Source organism: Carassius auratus, chromosome 29 (assembly GCF_003368295.1).
Source record: "Carassius auratus strain Wakin chromosome 29, ASM336829v1, whole genome shotgun sequence".
NCBI lineage: Eukaryota > Metazoa > Chordata > Actinopteri > Cypriniformes > Cyprinidae > Carassius > Carassius auratus.
Window position 1 is genome coordinate 593,958 of NC_039271.1, and position 22,893 is coordinate 616,850.

Sequence of the window (22,893 nt, forward strand, 5' to 3'; positions counted from 1 at the left end):
GTATGTATTTTATGTATCTGTATTTTGTATGTATGTATTATGTATGTGTATTTATTATGTATGTATTTTGGTATGTATTATGTATAATGTATGTATGCATGTATGTATATATCATGTATTTTTGTATGTGTATATGTCATGTATTTATGTATGTGTATTTTGTATGTATGTATTTATGTATGTGTATTTTGTATGTATATATCATGTATGTATTATGTATGTTTGTATGTATTATGTATTTTTGTATGTATGTATTATGTATGTGTATTTTGTATGTATGTATTATGTATGTGTATTTTGTATGTATGTATTTATGTATCTGTATTTTGTATGTATATATAATGTATTATGTATGTAAGTATTTGTATGCATGTATTATGTATGTATTTTATGTATGTGTATTTTGTATGCATGTATTATGTATGTATTTTATGTATCTGTATTTTGTATGTATGTATTATGTATGTGTATTTATTATGTATGTATTTTGTATGTATTATGTATAATGTATGTATTATGTATTTATTATGTATGTATTTATGTATCTGTATTTTGTATGTATTTATGTATCTGTATTTTGTATGTATGTATTAATGTATCTGTATTTTGTATGTATAATGTATCATGTATTTTTGTATGTGTATGTTGTATGTATGTATGTATAATGTATTTATTATGTATGTATTTATGTATCTGTATTTTGTATGCATGTATGTATCTGTATTTTGTATGCATGTATTATGTATCTGTATTTTGTATGTATCTGTATTTGTATGTATGTATCTGTATTTTGTATGTATATGTCATGTATTTATGTATCTGTATTTTGTATGCATGTATTTTGTATGTGTATTTTGTATGTATTTATTATGTATGTGTATTTTGTATGTATGTATTTTGTATGTGTATTTTGTATGTATTAATGTATCTGTATTTTGTATGTATGTATTATGTGTGTGTGTATTTTGTATGTATTATGTATAATGTATGTATCATGTATTTTTGTATGTGTATGTTGTATGTATGTATGTATAATGTATTTATTATGTATGTATTTATGTATCTGTATTTTGTATGCATGTATAATGTATGTATTATGTATGCTTGTATGTATCATGTATTTTTGTATGTGTATGTTGTATGCATGTATTATGTATCTGTATTTTGTATGTATTTATTATGTATGCATGTATTTGTACAAGTTAGCTTATTTTTTCTATTATTCATGAAAAATCTTAATTAAACACCCAAAAACATTTCGATCCAGATGATTGTGGGTCACAAGAAAAAAAAAGGCACAGCAACAGTATGTCAAAAATGTTCAATGTTTTTTTTATTTAAAAACTATAAACAGTCACCAAAGTAAATGAAGCCAATCTATATCAGACTTTTAGATATATGCATCATCGCACACCCTACAGACACTGCAGAAATTGTGGTGGTGGGGGGTTTGAGGTTAGGGGTCTTGACCCCGCTGGGATGCTAACACAACAGGCAGTAATAAATGTTACACAACACACAGCAGAAAGGACAGCCTGGGGTCTGGGAGCCGGAATGTGGCGTTGTCTTAAGAATGGATGAAAGAAAAAAAAAAAAAAAAAATGCAAAATAGAACAATTAAATCCCACACTATATTAAGATACAAAAAGGTCTGGAGGAAAATATCATACCTGCACGGAAAGCAAAGAACACAGGAGAAAACCTGTATAAAACTCCAATTTACAAATACAAAAAGAATCACGTACGCGCGGTCGGGCTCGTACTCCGACGCTTACAGTGAACACAGGTTGAGGGGAATACCTTCAATATGTTTGTCTCTTCTACAAAATGACATATGATATATTATTTCATACTCTTTCAGCCAGCAAAATGAGTTCTACAAGTTATAATCATACAAAAAAGGGGAAAACAAAAAAAACAAATCACAGTTCCACAAAGAAAAACCTGTAGCCCTCCGCCAGCCCTCCCAAAACTTTACAGCATCAGTACCTTTGCAGAATATTTACAGGGTTTAAGTACATTCATCCACTGCTGAGTATAGAATCACATCTCAAACGAGTCTGAACCTACTAACGTAATGCTTCTGATACCAGCGGGCAGCAGCGGCATGAAGGAGGGAGATTTAACTTTATGTCTATTCACAAATATTTACACTAGTTCTTTTTTTTTTTTTCATTTACTCGTATTGGTATTTATTTCAATAATAAATAAGTGAAAATATAATCGGCTCAAGTAAGAAAACCAAGCTATCAAGTTGTAAAGAAAAACAATATCTAGCCACACCTCTGCCACACTAGCCCCGCCCACAGAATTCCCCCCACGCTCCTTCGGGACTATAAAAGTGTGCTCGTCGGGCCAGGCGTGATGAAGAGTGAGATGGGCGCTGGTTTCTGAGTGGCTGGTGGAAGACCCGTGGCAGTTTGTGAGAGAGGTGATGGAATGGAGAGAGAGGGGTGTGTGAGGGGGGTTTAGGGAGACGAACTGGAGCTTCACCCCACGACCCAACAACGCCAGTGATCTGTGTGGCAGCAGAATGGGGTTAATGGGCTTCTCGTCTCCTGAAGGTTTTTGGGTTGAGCTGAGCTCAGGTCTGCAGAGAGCGTGTGAGTTCGTAAAGGCATTTGGCGAGCGTGGTGGAGACCTCCATAGTGCTCAGCGCCAGCACAGAGAGATGATTTTCATGCCGCCTGACCAACCTGAACACAAACACACAACAGATAAGGGCTGGGACAATAAATCAAGAAATTCTTCAGAGATTTTCCCGAAGGCATTGCAATTCTCTCTCCTTTAGTTTTTAATGGCAGATTGCACTTTAGAAATAGCCTGCTTACTTCCACTTCCTACACACACACACACACCACTCAAACCTAAGCTAATCTCTCATAAAGTCTGAAAAGGTTGAAGCGAATTACAAGGATGTTCACAGTGGGCTGTTTACATCATAAAAGCCGATGTGCAAGTACATTTAAAGGGTTACTTCACCCCAAAATGAAAATGTAGTCATTAACCCCCATGTCGTTCCAAACCTGTAAAAGCTCTGTTCATCTTCAGAACACAATTTAATATATTTTGGATGAAAACCTGGAGGCCTGACTGTCCTATTGACTGCCAAGTAAATAACAGTGTCAAGGTCCAGAAAAGGTATGAAAAGTCATCGTCAGAGTACTCCATCTGCCATCAGATGCACAATCTGGGTTATATGAAGCGATGGGAACACTTTTTGTAAGCAAAAAATAAATAAATAAAAAACACTTTCATTATTAAATAATTCCTTTGTCCGTGCTACATATGCTCTTGTGTCCTCTGTGCCACAAGGATGCTCTGTTTTTACGTGTATTTAGCTTTGATTTAAAATAAAACAGTGCATCCTTGTGGCACGGAGGACACAAGCATATGTAGCTCAATTTTTCTTTTTTTATTCAAAAGCTGGAACAAGTGAATCCCAAAAAGTCATATTTCACCCCCCCCCCCAAAAAAAAATATTGAGTTCACATTGAGAACAATAATTCTAATAGTAATTACTACTACTTACTAACAATTATTAACAACAGTAATAATTAAAAAACAACAAAGTATTTTAAACGCATTACATTTTTTTGTAGTTAAATTTATGAAAATTAAACATTTCTTACATTTCTTAAAACTAATTCTATATGTTTAAATATATTTTTTGATATTTTAATTATTATTATGCTATTATATTTTAATATTGGAATAATAAAATTCAGTTCTTATATCTTTTTATTTTAATGTGACTCAATATGACTGAAATATGACTTTAAAAAAAAAATATATATTTTGCATTGTTAAAATTTCATGACTACATTTCTTAAATTTTACTTAATTTTTACACATTGTTTAAAGGGAAATGAAAATATGTTTTCTTAGATTTAAATTACTGCATTGTAGAATTGTTATATTGTACTACGAAGAAATAATGATCAAATTATCTACATATTTAGTATTTCAATACTTAAGTTTATAGAGACTTTAATATAATAAATCATTATTAAAATAATAAAAACTTTAGATTATTATATTATTGCAATACGACCACAAAAATGTTATTGATAATATCAATGTGTGTTAGTGCTGTCAAATTGATTGTGATTGACCGCATCCAAATTAAAAGTTTGTGTTTACACAATATGCATGTATTGTGTTGATGTATAATACACACACACACACACACACCTATTGGCATAAATGATTATGAATTGATGCTACAAATTGGAAATGTCAAACACAGCCACCACACGGAAAAGGTTTACTTACTTCCGTCCACAATCGGAGTACTTGGCGATGCTCTTTAACGTTAAGGCAGCAGTTAGTCTAATGTGTTTGGTCATTGGTCCCTCTTTGTCATCCTGAGCAGGAAAGAAAACACAAATAAAACATTTCAAGCTCTACGCATCTATAACCAGCTGAAGGCTCAATGTTGACACGATGTAATACTGACTGTGAAGTCCCTGAACACCAGGTTTCGCGAGCCCCTGCGTAACGCCATCAGAGCTGCACTGGGGTGGTTGACGAGCGCTTTCTGTGGTCTGGGAGGAGGAGGAGGACTGCTGACCGCCGCTGGAGGAGACCTGCACATCAACACAGTCACAATCTCCATCACAATCATCTAATACCTGAACCCAGCATGAGCTAAAGAAGCCATACACACTTGGAAGTGTTGGGGTTGCTGCTTTGCGTTTGCTCCTCCAGTTTGAGTGCAGCTAAGAGCGCTTCCCTCGAGCAGTGCTTATCCTGCAAAACACACACTCTTGATTAATCAAACACACACACACACATCACTATAACTGCATGTATAGAGAAAGATGGGATCTTGCCTGGAGGTGTGTGATGAAGGATAGTCTCTGTCGAGGAAAAGGTTCACAGCCCTCCCATTGGCACTGCCCTGGGTACGCATCTTTACTGCCATGGCAGGTAGCTGCATGGTAAAACACCTGTGATGGCGTGTCAAACCACCTGAAATAACACGTTAAAGTTAGCCCCTACCATCTTCCTTCTCAAGAACAGCATCTATAAAACAGAGCACATCAGACGTGTCCTCACCGTCTGCACGCCTGCCATAGACATCTGAAGTTCTGCCCAGGTTTACGTGCTTGATCTGGACACAGGGCGGGTGCTGGAGAACTCTGATTGGTTCCCTGTGCAGCCGGATCCACTGGAGGCGGAGTCTCCACTGACATGGGCTGCTGACACACGGGAAAATTGAAATGTGAGAATTGGAATAAGTGTGAATACATCAACTGCTGCACATAACAACAATAATAATAATAGCATAAAATGATAATCATATTGTGTATTTTAAAAAAATCTTTTTTTTTTTCAGTAAGTGCAAGGAATAAAACAATTAGTGAAATGCACACAGAATCATTCAAAGATGCATCGATTTTTATTCTCCACTTAAACTCAAAATAAATGTGTAAATTTCACCTACTATACAAACTGGTCCTATGGCTCTGTGATTAATTGAAATCAAAACGCAATTTGAGACTTAGCTAATCACAAAGCATGCGATGTGGACGGGTTATTACTATGTAACCTATGTAACACTTCAGTAATAACGTTCTAAAAAATATGCAGAAATTCATAATTAAATATGCACTGATTTAAATATGCATAATTTTCCAGTAAAGAAATGTATACTGAATGAAGTCAGGTTAAAAAAATTCCTATAATTTCAATCTGTTGACATTGTAGCGGATTTTGGATCTTACCTATCACCATATTAATCTAATTTAATCTAATCTTCATTAATCTAATGAACTATCAACAGCCTGAAAAAAAAAAGAGTTGCATAAATTAGATCAATAATATACGAACAAACCCCACTTTAGAAAACTTAAACAGGAATAAAACTAAAATAGTTTATGTATGAGCTGAAGAAACCCACAGCTTTTAAATATATGTACAGTAACAGATGGAATAGATGCAATAAAAAAACACTTGCTCTCTTTCCACTAGAGACTTGGTAGTTGCACTAGAACAGTGTATGAAAAGGAAATAGTTTTATCTATAACTAAAGACATTTTTGTTTTTTCCAGAAAATAAGCATTATGTTGTATACGGCATGAATCAAAGCACATTACCTGAGCATTGGTTTCAGGAAGCGGCGAGGGCACACTTGCTCTCTGCTGCGCTGCATTCTCTATTGCTACTTTTGCTACTGTGCTTGGGTCTGCGCCCGCCGGCACGGCCACCATGGTGGCGCTGTTACCAGCATTGTTGGGGTCGCTGATGGTCACTATCCGTACGCCCATTTTGGTGGGGATTCCAGAGGTACCTCTGTCCCCGTCCTCCAGCGGTCTCTTCAGCGGCCGGCTCTCTGAGGTGCCGTTAGCGGGAGGCAGCGGCGGCGGTTCGGAAACGGGCGGAGGTGAAGAGTGGTTATGAGGTGGGTGCTGTTGCCTCAGGCTCAATGTCTCTGAGTTGGAGCCGTTGGAGATCTCTGCGCCGTGGCTGGGCCCGTTGGCCAAGCGTTCGACCTGCTCTGCTTTGACAGTGTCCTGCTGAGGAGCAGCAACAGAGTCCTTGAGGCCGAAAAGCCCGTGCACTTTCTGTGGCGACAACACCTCGCCGTTCCCCATGTGTTTGGAAGCCTTATGATTTGGAATGTTTTTGCTCGGATGGGTGGCATCCGATCGATCGAAGTCGCACACCCCATTCACCATTAGCTTTTTAGGTTCAGAGGGTGTCTGTTTCCCAGGGCTGTCGCCGCCTTGTGCCACAGGGCCGTTTAGCGCCTCTGCTTGGCTGTTCCCTGAGTGGTATGGAGGTAGACTCGAGTCAAACTTCCTCCCGTTGAGCAGCTTTGCCGCAGGTCCGTCCACCTCTGCGGATTCACCATTGCTGGCTTTGGCCGAACCGTCGGTGACGGAGTTGTTCTCCATGACCTCAATCTTGCGCTCGTGGATGTGCAGCCCTGTGGCGTCCTTGGCCTCCTCTTCCTTTTGGCAGATGATTCTGTCACCTCGGAAAGGTGGAATGGGCGTGGCTCCTGCAACTGGTAGAGGCGGAGTCAACTGCAGGCCGATTGTGGGCGGGGTTTGCGCTCCCTGGCCGGGGAAGCCAGAGTTTGGCACTACTGTGAAGGTAACTTGGTTGCTGGGCGTAGCCTGCAGAAGGTTTCCAGAGGTGGAGGTGGAGATGATCTGCCCTGGGAGGATGGAGATGGGAACAGCACCGGTCGCCTGCAAGGGGCTCTGCATTAGTTGCACGTTTAACTGCGGTTGAGACGCCACTGGACCGCTGTTGGTCACCTGGTATACGACTTGCGGGCTTGGCGCTCTTGTGCTCACAGGAGCAGGAACTTGCGGAGCAGGGAGTATGAGTTTTCCACCTGGGGTGGAGGGACCACGTTTTGGAAGCAGTAACTGTTTAATCAGACTGGATTCTGTGGAGGTAGGTTGGGCTGGGGGTGGCGGAGGGGGCGGAGTCTGCTGAAACTGGCGCTTGAGAGACAGCATATGGCTAACGGTGTTGGGCGGGGCTTGCTGCATGGGGGCGGGATTAGTGATCGGTGCATTCGGAGAAGTGGGAGACTGCGTAGGCTGCGGTTGGATGGTTTGAGGACTGGGGTTGGTCAGTACGATTTGATGGATGGCTGGGGCGAATGCAGAGTTGTGTTGTTGATTCTGACTGACGATGACTAAACTTTGCTGCTGCGGTTGTGGAGGTTGAGGCTGTTGCGACTGGGCTTGTGGTGCAGGTTTGGGGGCGATATTTTGAAATGTGACGCGGTTGCTAGTCATGCCTGAGACAGTCATGACCTGCCCTCCTGCCACCAGAGAAGTGCAAGGTGCACTGACATACTGAGGCGGCGCAAGCACCATAGACTCTTGGGAAGGGGCACCTTGCTGTCCCTGAGGGGCTTGCAGGCGCTGTTGGGCCACCGAAGGACCAACACCTTGCACTCGACCTGTAAATACGTGTCCCTGGGGTGATGGCCCCTGCTGGATCAGTGTAACGGGAGTGTGATGGAGCAAGGGCTGCTGGGTAGGTGAGACGCTGTGGTTGGGAACAGCAGGTGCAGCGGTGGCTGTGGGGATGGAGCTCTGGATCATGGCTGTTTTGAGAATGTCATTGGGTCGTATGGGAACTGGGGCGGTGGCGGGAGGGCAGGGGGGAGGAAGTGCAGCTTGTCCTGGCGGGTTCATGGGGAGTCGTGGAACAGTTTGGGCTGGCGCAGGAGCACTGGGAGCGTTGGTGTGCGACGTTCGGTGCATGGTGAAGGCCACCTGTGGTGCTGCCTGTCCGGCAGTAAGGCTTAGTGCTGGTGTCCGGACAAGCTGCCCTCCCACACCAGGAGGCAGCGCTGCAAGGACAAACAAGAAAGATCAAATCAGCTATAAATGCGACTAGCTAAACCCATTAAACACTGTATGGGCTTTTGTTTCATTCTTACACCTGGGTAAATTAAATCTGATGTTCAAGTTCAGCACCGCACAATGGGGTTAACTAAGGTCTTAGGATTTTCATCATGCAGAAAACATTGGCAGAATCCAGTTATAAAAACAGAATTTGCTGTTTTGGATGAATAAATCTAAATATTCCTGCACACTTATTCAAATCACAAAAATGACTAGTGTTTGTAAATGTTAAACTGCAAAAAGACTGCTTTATCATAAAGTAATGATAATAATACATTAAGGACTAACAAACAATAACACAAATTTCCTATCCATGTTTTAAACCGTAAACAATTGCAGCACTTCGTTTGCCAAAAAAATTCAACATACTTGATAAGGCGCTAGTACAGTTAACATTTTAGGAGTTCAATTGATGTGCAATTTTTGATTAAAACATACAAAAAGAAATTGAGAAAAAAAAATAGTATATGAAAAAAAAAAAAAAAAAAAAAAGATTTTGTATAGCACAAGGTTAATATTCTTATTTAATAACTTTGTAAACTCAAACTCAACTTATTGCATGAAGTCTTTTAAAAGTGAATGAATATTTAATGAGGTTTATGATTCTGGTTGTCTATTGCTAAACAACTCCCTATAACTTTCATATTTTCACACTATAGTTTTCACACCACAATTCAGAGTCTGTGAAAATGAGAAGAAAATAAACCAGTGTGTCAAAAACAGTGCTAGATTCTGTTTATAATAAGTATGAAACATTTAAACCAGTTAAAATGGGCTTTTAACCAGGGTTTAAACCCAAGATCAAGAGTAGTGTGAAATATCTCTCGGGCTAGAATGGAAGTTCTTGAACCAAAACTAAAAGTGTATCTCTACCTGACAGGGGCTGAGGGGTTTCTGAGGGGGTTTCGTGCTTGAGAACTGGTGCAGGACTGGCCTGCTGTTGATAATAAAGCTGGACGGGAAGAGGAATCGGCCTCTTCCGCACACCAACCACGTGGATTTGAGCCTGTCCATTCAGCCGTGTGTCCTCCACACGCTTCACCGTGTGATTAGGAAACAGCGTCCTGAGAAACACACAAGCACAGCGTTGATTTTTACGTTTCAGCATTCAACATTTACCATTTGGGACGCCACAAGTACAACCTCACAGCATCTGCCAAACAGTCCCGCTAATCTCACCTCAGGCATTTGTAGAAGTTATTGGATGTTAACACGCCACCCCGTGCCATCTTGCTGCAGGTCGCCAGATATTCAGAGTACATCTCAGAGCGAGAGACCGAACCGTCTGGATGAACCTCGAAATTAGCATTTAGCCTACCAAGAGCAGAAAGCATTCATAAAACACTAGAATGCATAACTGATTTGAGAAATGCATGAAGGAAAGACAGTAAATCTTACCACTGATTTGTGAATTTCTCTCCATCTACTTCCACAATCCCAGGCGGAGGCGTAGACTGCACAGGCGCCCTGTTCACTACAAACAAACAGATGCAAACACACTGTAAAAACTAATTACATTAACTCTTTCCTTATTCATTTTCAATTTCAACTCACTTTTTCATACAGATTTTTTTTTGGGTGGGATATTTTTATACCCTACCTTAAAACAGCAGCTACAACAACAACAACATCTATTTAACAGTATCTCCTATTTTGTGATAATATTACTCTATCAAAAACACTGATGAGGGAATATGCTTTTGCACTTTATCATAATGGTGCAAAAAAAAAAAAAAAAAAAAAAAAAAACTATTTTCCGTGATTTTTTTGGAGGTAAAGTTACTTTCAGAAAACCTCTATATAAAATTTGGGGGTCAGTAAGATTTTTTTCCTATGTGAAATAAACTTTTCAACTGTATAAAGAGAAGTAGACTTATTAAAAAACACTAAAATGTGTAACAGACAATGAGTTCTGACATGATGCAAATGTGCATTTTGGATTCCACTTCATTCGCCTGTTAAAGTATAACTATACCTTTAATAATCGTAAATAACTATATGCAATTACTTGAAGGTCAGTATGAGGGTTGGTTTACAGTTAGTTGCATGTAATTAGTGAATACATGCAATGAATAACAAGGACACCTTGAAATAAATAGTTACTGCATTTTGCATCCGTCTTATCTTGCATTGTGTAAATCTACAGTTATTAAAAGAGAGAGAGTGCTTCCTGTGATGTTTGATTATGCATCTTTGCACGTCTCTAGCACACACATGAACAGAAAGCGGATGCATCGGACACTTACCGGCGCCAGGAGTGCCTTGCGTGGGTTGTGGAGCGTGCTCGAGAAGCTGTGGCCGAACCTCTGAGACCTGACTGCTCGAGGCCTGATGCTCGATGAGTTTTACTGCCGTCAGGGCGTCCGGTCCGAACGTGTGCAGGTCCACTGACACCAACCGCACTAGAAGATCTGACACATGAACATGCAAACCATGTCAGTTCACTGCTCCTGACGGTTAGGGGTGCAAACACAGTTCCAGGCTGAAACATCACAATAAATGCAGGGTTTTGGAGGGAGGAAATCATTGGCTGAAACGTGTACCTATGCTTCTCTCCACAGAGGAGATCTTCGAGCACGTGATCTCTCCGAGCTCGGCCAGCTGGTACAGGACCTCGAGTGCGGAGATGACCAGCATGATGTCCGGCAGCGTCAGGAGGGCGATGACTTCTCGGTACGACTCCTGATCCACATACTCGCAGATCAGAACGCCGTTATCCTCCACCTTGCTCAGGTTCCCCAGAATTTCCATGGCTGCAGGACGCATCGGAAATAATTCGGCAACTCTCACAGAAAACCGTATGTTTTACTGCACAAACAGTTCATCCAAAAACACACTTACCCCTCATTTTGAGAAAACGATCCCGTGACAACAAACACTTCGTGATGGTGTGAAACATCAGATGAGTCGTCCGGAAATCGACTGGATCCAACTGAAGCTGGAACAAAAGGACAAACAGACGGATGGCATTTGATATAATACATAATGTACATAAGTTATGATTATACTGTTTGTGTATTTAAGCTGTTTTAATCCATAAAACCACATGATTACTTGCTTTTGATTATTTTATTTTGACAGTACAAATAGTACTGCCTGTATTTTAAGTCATTTTAAATTCTATTGTTTGCTTACCTCTATTTTTAAAATCACAAAAAAAGTATCCAATTACTTGATTAATTGTTTAAATAATCAACTGATTACTCAAATGCCAAAAAAAATCATTAGTGACATCCCTAAACTACTCTAATGCAATCTTTCAGGAAAATGTTTTAAATACAAAATTATCAAATTTGGGTAGTTGTGTTAGTTTGCTAGGATTATCATGATGAGTGAAACATGTTAGCTGGTGTTTTAATAACATGCCAGCTTCTTTGGCTGTTTTTATGGTGAGAAACAAATTGAAATAATATAAAAGAGCAATTTAAAAAAATATGATTGCCTCAGATTAAAAACTGTCAAATGGACAAATATCCCAAACCAAAAAAGATGCAAGTATTATAAACAATTGTTGTTCACAGAGATTATTTGTCAATTATCCAAAAGCAATGGATGGAAAAATCCTTTTTTTTTTTTTTTTTTTTTTTAGGGGTATATCGGTGATGTAAACTTACATGCTGGCCCGACCAAAAAAGTGGTAATTTCAGCACTCTATAAAGACCTTGTAGATTGAGGACTAACCTCTCCAGCGACGTTGCCGAGCGTGTCGAGACCCAGCTGTCGCAGCTGGATGAAGGTGCAGTGCGCACACAGTAAGAGGAAGCGCAGACATGTGCGATTAGCTGCCAGGAGTTTAATGTTAGCCTCCTCGAAGGACAAGTTCCTCAGAATCATTGCCACCTGCAACACCCGCTGGCCCTCGATGTCTCCGATGCCTACGGCACGTGTCGGGTGGAAGAGAGGACAGCAGACGTCCCTCATCTCCAATGCGTCTGAAAAACACACAATGCACACTTAAGTAATGCTTGGTTAAAACATATCAACTAATCAAAGTGAAACTACTGTTCACCACATCAAATGAAACAAGAGCAGCCAGGACGCAAACAACCACATACTTTGGGGTGTGCAGCTCTTGTCTGAGATGAGATCTTTCACTTCATTGTCTTCGATGACATCTTTCCAAAACTATGAAGACAAGAGAATAAGAGAGTTAAGAGGCGCGAGAACAGAGCGCAAGCAAGAAATGCATGATGACATCATCGCCGTCTCTTACCCTCACAAAGTCCCGTGACGTTTTCTCCTGCCAGTCCGTCCCAAATAAAGCAGAAAAGCTGCCTAACGCTGAAAGACAAACATATGTAACGTTAGCACACGCATGCATTCCCAAAGTGCAAATCCTCTAGTAGCCGCAGTGTTAAACGCACAGTCGTCGAAGACCCCCGCGTGTGCCAGCAGCAGCGTGACGAGTTTGGGCTCTTTTTCTAGCTGCATGGCGTGCTTGCTCTCGTTGGACAGGAGCGTGCACACGTTAATGGCGAAGTCCACTTCGTTCGGGAGCCCGGAGAGGAGAGACAGCACCAGTTTGTTGTAATCGGATGGAGGGATGAACTCCGTCGACAGCCCATAGCTTTGGCGGAGATAGTCTGTCAAACAAAGGATAAGCAAAAGATCAATTGTGTTACATTTCTTTGTGAGCGTGTCTTTAGACTCAGCCAGTGATGCATTGGTTTCAGACCTCATGTGTAAACTTCACTTCTCCCAAAAAGATCTACATCAGCATATAGAGGAGTTAGGAAATATCGATTGACTTTATTTTACAATCCTGTTCTACATACTATGTACTTACTAAAGCACTTGGGTTAATAAGCCTAAACTCACCCCTAAACCAAATCTTAACCATTATAGTGCAACCTATAAATTAAATTATACAACAGATTCCTATGAAATGTTTTATTTTTTCAGAAATTCGGTGTCATCGATTTTCATTTTTCTGGATTTTGTGCTTTATGGTTTAATACAAATGTATTATGGAAAACTGTGGTTATGATTTTTTGCCATATAAGACAATATTCACGGCAAACGCAGGAACAATATTTAATACGGTCCAAATCTTTTATCATTGAAATCAAATAAAAATTCCTTTCCCAAAAGTGCGGCACATCAGGGGTTTATAGTTAAAAAAAAAAAAAATGGATGAAAATTTTGTTACTGTGGATATGCTTTCAGAAACCAAAACGAATACAAAATGTATGTATTATTACTTTGAGAAGTAGATTCTACTCATTTCTTCAAATTAAACTAGCTTTTAGCAGTCTGTCATGAAGCTCTTTGAATTGTGTGTATCTGATGAAAGTTTAATCAAATTAATCGGTCAAAGGTTAGTGAAATGATTCTCAGAGCAGCTCTGGAAATGAAGTTCACATGTTTAAGTCCACATATAGTGAGACTAAAGCCTACCCCAGTCCTTATGTAAAGGGAAATATCATCTGTCTCTCTGAAAGGAGCGCAGTGGAAGGAGTACGGTTTCCTTCAAGGCATTAAGAGTTTTCACAGGTGCAGCTCAAACACACACACCCTTCGAGCCAGCTGTGTGTGTGTGTGTGTGTGTGTGTGTCTCAGAGAAGCAGACAGGGCTCATCTGTACCTGATACAGTGTGCTGCTGGTAGTTGTATGACGTGGGGATTGCACCAATCGGAAGCAAATGTTTCGGATTCCCCGGCTGCTCTTCTTCATCTTCCTCTCCGAAGTGATGCACCTTTTCATACTTCTCTAGATAACTGCAGAGAGACCAGAAAATACATCAGCACACAATACGACAGACAGATAGATACACACTCACGATCTCAGGGGAGATTTAAGAGACATGAAATATCCAGACACATTTATTCACTGACCAGTGAGCACGGAGTACACATTTTATAGCGTTCTTGAAAGAAGCAGACATTGGTTTCTGCATTTAGATGACTGTTCACAGAGATGATGTGCGAATGTCATTCATTTCCATGAGCAAAACACACACAAACAAACCTCCGTACCTCAGGGACTGAGAAAATCTATTAGCATTTGTATGTAACAAGCAGCTTTTCTCTTCTCAAGACTGGTGTGGATTACTGTGATGTTTTAATCGGCTGTTTGGACTCTCATTCTGACGGCACCCATTCACAAGAGATGCAATACTACAGATCTGATCAAGAAACATCTTGGATAGCCTGAGGGTGAGCACATTTTCTGCTGATTTTCATTAGTAAACCATTGAAGTTGCACCTTACACATTACTCAATAAAGATTTGACAAGATGACAAACAGACATTGACTCACGATTAACTGGAAAGATGAAACGCAAAGAGAAAACTCACATGCAAAAGTCTACAACCTAACAAAAGTCATACTTGATTAAATCCCCACTAAAAACACTTCACCTCACACAGGTCTGTAACCTCACACACTGAACGCCGGTCAGAAAGCACGAGCGGTTTATTCCAGAGAATCAGGATCGACCATATTGTGAGTCTAAATAGTAATATTCACAGTCCTGCTCTGTGTGTGAGGATGACTCATGAGTGGTTCCCTCAACTGAATGAGCTTTCACTTACACACACACACACACACCTCCCACGTGCTACAATACAAACACTAGAAATAGATATCTGTGCTCCATAAACACTAGAAAACACCACACTGCACCGTGACCGGACACACACAGCCTGGACAGACGTTCAACTCACTGGACTGTGTAATTGTAGGATTTTAATAGTGATAGTGGATATAACTGAACAAGAAATGCGAGTTCATTCGTCAGATTTAAATGTTTTCTTAATCTATGTGAATTACGGTGGTACGTGAAAGTTGGTTTGCTGCTATTAAGACAGTGTCATTATTTACTCGTCTTCATGTGCTTCCAAACATGTTTTTTTTGCTTGTTTCTGTGCAACACAGAAAATATTTTTTAATGAATGTTGGCCATCGAACGGTTTCAGTTCCCTTTAACTTTCACTGTTTTTTAGTTTTTTTTTTTAAATTGTCCGTATAATGATAGTCACTGGGAACCGAAACTGTCTGCTTACTAACATTCTTCAAAATAACCTTGTATGTTTTAAGTCATACAAGTCTGGAACCACATGAAGACGAGTAAAAAAATAAATGTATTCTGGCTGAACTATCACTTTAAATAATTGTATATAAGTGTTATATTCACTACCTGCAACTCAATGAATCTAAAAAACCTAATGTAGATGCTGATGAGTTCAGACAAACACAGGGCTGATTACAGAATGATGCTTCTCCAGACACTAAATGAAGATCTTCCGAAATCATCAGGTTTATTATGCACAATTTAAGTCAGCTCAGCCCTGCTCTTGGAGACGTTGAAGGAAGGCAGATCTTTCTATCTTTTCATTCATAAACCTAAAAGGCATAACACACAGCATCAGCGGTGTAATCCGGAGATGTAAATACAGAAATGAAGCTGACTGATGAGGAACTATGGCGCTTTCTGAGTCCAGACAGAGAATTACTGCCCTCTACTGGAGACACAGAGGAAAAAGGTCAAGTTTCACCTGCAGGAGCTGCTGGATATATTTGTGTCTAGGAGAAAATCAAATAGGACTACATGAGAATGGTTATGCAACATGTCTTCAAACAGAATTAAAACTCGAGTCTATGTAATGCAGCTCCTCAATACTGCAGTAAACAGAATAAATTAAAAACTATCACTGCATGACCATGACATTCTACATATTTACATGTGAAATTTACACTCTTTAAGACCAACTGACCAAAAACAAATCGGAGACCAACGACTGTCTGGCTAGACATGAACAGAGGAATGAAATTATATTCTATGCGTTCAGACAATTTGCATTTGAGGCTCATTTGCATGCGATTCAAAGAGTTAGTGGTGCTCAATCTGCAAATAAACCGATTCACAAATCAAATCAGTTAATGATGAGGTGGAAATTAATTTGGGAGAAGGCCGCATAATAGAAGTATAACGATCAACACGATCCATCATTTGGTTACACTTTATTTGAAGGTGTCCTTGATACAGCGTAATTACACAATTAAGAACTGCGTTATACTGATTACTATATGATGCTTTCTATAGGCTTTTAGTTTGTATGCATGCATCATTTATTGTTATTAGTTTAGTAAGTGCATGCACCATGTAACAGCACTGTTAAAAAAAAAAAAAACCTTACTAAATATTTCTCAAAAACTGGGGACATTTCAATTAGGAGTCAAATGAATTGACATGAACCGAATCAACTGATTCGCAAAACTGTGTTCAAAGTGAATAAATGATTGGTAAGAACGAACCACATCACACATGCTCCGATACGCCATGCATTAAAAAAAAATAAAGCTGCCTTGTCCCTAAAAACTGACTCGTTTGCTAATTAAGACATTGACATGTGTTGTTCAGCTGCTCTCCCCTCTTTATCTGGCCAGACGGCACATTTAAATGACTCACTACACAGGCTCCGATCAGTGCCGAGTGGTTCAGCGGTAAGAGCATCACACCACAGACCCAAAGACACAAGTTCAACTCCCTTCGCCAGCTCTTCTACAGCGTGAGTGATAGGAGTTATACAAGACAACAGTGTCCTAATGGAGACACCTGTTCTACTGCAATCCATGAAACAAGTGCAAATTAAATCCTTCATTTTTGTCTGAAAACGGGACGCGTTGGAGCCAGCGAGAATTTGTGTGTGAGTGAATTGAACTAAGTGAGATCCGACAGAAATGAGGATCTACTAAAGCAAGATCTTCTGAATCCCTTTCCCCTCGTGTGACGCACGTGGGACACTCCGGAGATATTCCGCGGCTTTGAGATAAACCTTGAACGCTTTGGGAAAAAGTATTTGTAATTAAAACAACCCAGCATCCTGATCCAATGAAAACACCTGCAGCTCAAAATCACATTACTAGTTTTGAATGTTTACATGTATAGTCATAACTAATACTGCAAAAAAAAGAAAAAGAAAAATCTTATTACAGCTACTGGATTTTCTCTGAGTTATCATCATGTCTGTCTAAACTCTTTCAAAACCAGTATTACATCAGAATTGAGCAGCACTGACACCTTTGATTATGAAAATAAAAGCCAAAGAGATCTCATCTAATACAAATATGCATATGCTTCAAATAAAGCCAGTTAAAGCTCAAGCAATATCTCATCTCTCATGAGGAAGACACACAGGAGATTGTCTTTCTGCATCCCTCTGCGTGCTGAGCTCTCGTCACTGACAAACAACCTCTCTTGCAATGACTGTGAGGATGATAAAAGACACTTTGCAGAATGGTTATTACGTTTAGTTTGTTGCATGGCAGGTGTACGTCTCCTTCTCACGGCCCACACAGCCTAAACGCTCCCTGCTGCCAACTCGGTCTGTCTCACCCCCCTCATAACCTACTAAACTAGAGAGAAACGCACGTGGAAAACCAGCAGTAGAGCAGACCGCAGTGCTACGGCCGTACGCTTCTCACTGCTGATACTACAAATATATAAAAACAGTACAATTTTGCATGTGTAGCAGCTGGTGAAATGATGTCTTTGGTGGTTTATACACGAATCAACCGTGTGCAAGTTGTAAAACACCATTAACCACATTCATAAATACACAGATAACCTAGAAAGCACAAAACACGTTCTGTATGGCAAAATCAAGTGAGAGTTGACATCTGAACGCAGATCCAAAACATTCATCTACCACTCTAAAGTTTCCCGTCTCTTATTTAAATATACAGGACTCTGCACATGCATGTTGTGAATTTTCATAAGAAATACTCAAACCAGATAAATGACAAAACTAAACTATGCCTACAAACCAAAAGACTCATGTAGATTAATGCAAGTGACAGATGCATCCTTAGAAGTAACCCAAACAACCCTCTAACCTCCTGATTTAGACTTGAAAATCTTTCCAAATTAAAACACTTGTATTGTTACGTTACAGCATTTGACAAAGAACCATATGCTACTCAATAAATGGTACCCTTAAAACTGACCCAAATGCCTAAATCAAAAATAGCCATCTAAATGCCGTAAAACTCCTGATTTGTATTTTAGAATCTTTCTATTTTGAAACACAAGAAACGCTGGATTATAAAGCTTCATAGAAAAAGGAAATGAAATTAGAAAAGTAGTTTTGGAGTTTCGTCTCATATTCAAACATACAGAATCTGTCATTAAAACAAATTGCAATGCAATTGACAGATGCATCTTTAAAAGAGACTCAAATACAAGTCCAGAAGCACACAATATCAATGTGTAAAGCTCCCTGGTTTAGATTACTTTTGCCACATAGGGTTGCATTAGCAACATAACAAAAGCTGAAATTAAAAAACACTGTAAAAAGTCTCCACGAGCGTACGATCCTCCGACACGCACGCTTGTGAGTCAGAACCGGAGCAGAGAGGCGCCTGTAAACATTGAGCACATGTGCAGGAGTCGATCAGAGAGAGAGAAACTGAATAAGAAACACTCACCGAAGGTAGTACTGCTTCAAAACAAAAGCAGCATTCGAGCAACATCTGGGAAAATTGAAATCCTCGCTCAGTTCGGCCCAATGGTTCTTGTCGGACACCTGTAGGGTGATGAGACAGGTGAGAGGGGTTCGGTTCCGATGCAGGACCGTGTGTGTGTTCAGTGTGTATATGTGTGTGTGCATGCTAACTCCTATTAGCACTCCGGCTAACTTATACTTTCCAATGTGAAATGAATAAATCAGACCAGTAGCTGGGAAACATGGTGCTTTGAGCCGAACCCGTCCGAGTCTACCGGTCCCGGACCGCGGATCTGTGCGAGGTAATCGGCTGAAACATTATATACAGCGCGGTATACACAGGCCTGTGTGCGGCCTACAGTCGCTCAATCCTCCGCCACACGAGAGGGATAAAGCCGCTGATGTAAACGGCGGGTCCGGACGGGATTCGATGCCTCAGTCTTAGTCCGGGTTATCGATGTAAAAGCCGCCCGGTAATTTTGAAGTGAGTGTGTATGGAAGTGTGTGTGTGCGCGCGTCTGGGACCAAATACACGCACACACACACACTACACAACACAACACACATACACACACTTACACAGGCCGATGTACGGCAGAACCGCACACAGATCCGCCGAACCGCGCTGGAAGAGTGTGTGTGAGATGAGAAATGTTAAGTTTAGTGTGAGTGTGAGGAACTTAACGTTACCTTCGCGAAGCCCCCTAAAGACACCACTCTCATATACAGAGCGCCTAGGTCCAGCTCCTTCCCACACACCACGGGAACCTTTTTAAACGGAGATCTGTGGAGAAAAACAGTCGAATGAGTTCTCTCCAGTCGTAAGGACCCCTCACCGGTCATCCAAGTTATAATCAGAGCGAGATTCCCGCTCACCCTCTGCTGAGGTGAAACTGCCGCAGCTCGTCCAGAAAAGCCTGTCCTTTCCTCCGCGGCTCGGGGAGGTTTTTCCCCGTCGAGTTCGCCATCGTTTCGCTGAAATTCGAAATTCAGATTCGGTTCCTAAGAGTCCGGGGATCCCATGCTCCGGTCCGCTCCGCTCCGGCGCGGCTGCGTGTTTGAAAAGTTAAAGAAACGACGGTAGATGAGAGTAAAGAAACCCTGCTCCAACGGCAGCGCGAGCAGCCCGCGAACGAGAGCGAGCTCAGTCCAACGGCAGCGCTGCACCGCTCATGGCTGCACGGGAGAACAACGGCACCGGCTGCGCTTGTGTTGGGGTTTGGAGTGGGCTTTTTGACAGTGCGGGACGGACGCGGCTCCGGTTTAATCGCGCACACTGTGAAGCGGCAGCGGGATCCAGTTCAGACAAAAAGACCCGAGGCCGCGCTGCTCCGCGGCGCCCTCAGTAGGCAAGCCTCGGTACTGCACCCACCAAAGCGCCGCTCATGAACAATAGACGGAGCTCGCTGAAGCGAAGGGAGGGTCGCGAAACTCGGCCACACAGTTAAACAAGAGTACCAGCCCGGAGCGTCGGTTGGGGGAAGGGAAATGACAGTTTAACGTCATGAAAATAACAAAACTTGAGACATACAAAGTGTTTACTGTTTTCTATCCCTACAATGAACTAGATTTAGTCAAATTAATAGATTTTCAGTATTCTCGTATTTTTAAAACAGAGTCATGTGTCAACTACTAACTTGAGTTTTCATTTATAAAGTGTTTTAGTGAATTTCCTGCAAAAGTGGAAAAAACAAAGGGACTCAGTTAAACTTGCAGAGTCACATGGTTAGTGCAAGATGTCACATGAGCGGAGCAGTTTTAATTCACGTTTTCACCATTGCTGCATCAAAGATCCAATACAAAAGGCTTTATTTACAACAATTTTTGGTACATGTTATCTTTAACAAAAGCTGTGACTGGGTACTAATATACAACAAAATTGTACCTTTTGAAGAGGTATCGACCCAGTGACAGATTTTGTATCTTATAAATTCTTCTCAGAGAATGCACAAATATCCTTTATGTATTTAATTTATTTTTATTGACCAACGTCTTTGCTGCTGACCTTCGATGATCAACCATACTAATAGTGAAGAGTTAGATGTTTTTTATTTATTCAACTAAGGCTAAATATTTTATACATGCATGTAAATTTTATAAGTGAAAGCCTTCCTTTAGAATTTTTCTGGAAGATATAATTTCTATATGTGTATGATTTCTGATTCTTCTAATGAGAAAGCTGAAAACAACTGTCAATTTTTTTTTACATTATTGTCTTGCTCCCTGGCATATGATGAACTGTCATACATGTAAAAAAAAAATAATAATAATAAGCAAAATGTCTTCAGATAAACAAAACATTTGTGTTACTGAGATTAAAAAAAAACAGAGGCCAAACCAGATGAAAAAAGTAACACAAAAGTAACATAACAAATTACTTTACATAAAAAGTAACAAAGTAATGTAATTGGTTACTTTTCGAGGAAGTACCGCATTAATGTAATGAATTACTTTTAAAAGAAACACAGCTAATGACACATCATTTGGTTATTTTCAGGTCTGGGGGGAAAAGATCAAACTATGATGTCTGCATTTAAAGGAGTACAATCTTCGCTTTGTCGCAGCAGATGAACAGTAATTTACTCCCGGTCCCTTGCAACACCCGCCGGGCGGATATAAACGACACGGGGTGACTACATTCAACCATTACACGCACCCCTCTCACAAGTTATTCTGACACAAAATGGCGGAGACGACGCGAAAGACCCCATTTTGTCAAGCAGACGATAATAACAGTTCGAGGAAACTGAATTTTCTGTCGTTTTTAGCGCTATTTCGAGCGAGTTTGGGATGCGTTTTGCTGCGGTGCGCTGCTATGTTGAGCCGTCGTCCGCGCGCACCAGGTTTGACGCAGCTCGAGCGCTGCGCGAGTGAACGCGCACGAATAAATATATTTTTATCAAGCTAGATTAGATTTATATCATAGATTTCAAATAACTTGAGGAGGAATCATTTTATCTTCAAAGTCTGGAAGATATCTGACTGTTTCTGCTTCTTTAGATTTGTAAACCCAGTTCGCGGTGTATTAATAATCCGCTTCCGTGTTTTAATATCTAAAATCGTGTACTGTAAAGTTGTGTAAATGTATATTTTCTAAGAATTGCAGATGGTATAGCTGTACAAACCATGCATTATTATTACTGGAAACATCAAGAGGATTTTAAAATGTCAAGGCCCAGAAATGTGTTTGAAATTGTCAAATATGATCATCTTGTGATCAGTATGCTTTTTTTTTTGTAAATGCAATCTCTTTAAAATTATATCATAAATATATCAATCAGGAAGGAAACAGAAATGCACAGACATAAAGACTGAGGAAAAGTTTAGTTTGCATCATCAGAGAAGTTATTAGACGTAAAATAGATTGTCCACTTAATCTGTTTAGCATTAGTCTATCATCTGATGGATACACGAGCAAACCAGAATGATATATCCAGTCTGTGCTTAAACTCAGAGACAAACCTAGATATTAAGTAGCAAATTAAGGTTTAGGAGGGGAAAAGACAAGCTGTAAGTAGCCAGATTATGTTCCATAAAAGTGGGTAGAGTTCGCCATCATGTGGTTAAACATCGAAAATGTTGTGTTTTACATTTCCACGGTTAAACCAAGAACATATGCAAATGCTAGAATTTGCCTAAGAAACACATTGATAGATTCTGAAATGCATCTGCATGCTAATTGAAAATAAACATTAATTCTTCACATCAAAATGCACGTATGCATAAACCATTGTTATTTTAGCTTCACTGAGATAATATATTTAATAGTCATATTTGTAATGTTTTTTCAGTAATTTTGTTGTCTTAATAATTATGCTTCTGTTTTAAAATGTCTAGAACATGTTTATTTTTATTTCAGTTTTAGGTATTTGAAGAGTTGAAGAGAATGGGAATGTTGACACCTGACTGAAAAACTTTCCACACATTTACATTACAAATAAAAAGTTTTCTTTATATTTTCAGGTTAGCGTTTTTTATTTCAAATATTATTATTTTTTTAAATAGTATTAGTTTTCTATAATAATCCTGGTATACACTTCTAATTAGATTGCATTGGTCGGTCAAA

The 22,893-nt window shown here is 40.0% G+C and overlaps 1 protein-coding gene and 1 long non-coding RNA gene across 3 annotated transcripts; one reads left to right on the forward strand and one right to left on the reverse strand.

Annotated features, from left to right (window-relative positions):
- Window positions 1–1,315: 1,315 nt before the first annotated feature.
- On the reverse strand, window positions 1,316–20,347 carry LOC113047780 (AT-rich interactive domain-containing protein 2-like). 2 transcript variants are annotated; one of them, XM_026209070.1, is made up of 21 exons: window positions 19,704–20,347; window positions 19,518–19,611; window positions 18,811–18,908; window positions 13,966–14,099; window positions 12,746–12,964; window positions 12,595–12,662; window positions 12,437–12,506; window positions 12,063–12,313; window positions 11,223–11,319; window positions 10,925–11,134; window positions 10,628–10,792; window positions 9,780–9,855; window positions 9,561–9,695; window positions 9,255–9,445; window positions 6,102–8,326; window positions 5,062–5,204; window positions 4,836–4,974; window positions 4,670–4,752; window positions 4,460–4,589; window positions 4,276–4,367; window positions 1,316–2,696 (listed from the first exon to the last, which is right to left on the reverse strand). In XM_026209070.1, exons 1-21 carry the CDS (start codon window positions 19,793–19,795, stop codon window positions 2,585–2,587), a joined length of 4,824 nt encoding a protein of 1,607 aa, XP_026064855.1. In that variant the 5' UTR covers window positions 19,796–20,347; the 3' UTR covers window positions 1,316–2,584. The 2 variants fall into 2 exon arrangements, with proteins under 2 accessions (XP_026064855.1, XP_026064856.1); XM_026209071.1 differs by having other exon boundaries at window positions 5,062–5,201; window positions 19,704–19,795.
- LOC113047783 (uncharacterized) lies at window positions 18,794–22,818 on the forward strand. The gene is made up of 2 exons (XR_003276351.1): window positions 18,794–18,927; window positions 21,325–22,818. It is a non-coding gene; the product is annotated as an uncharacterized LOC113047783 (long non-coding RNA).
- Window positions 22,819–22,893: the final 75 nt, after the last annotated feature.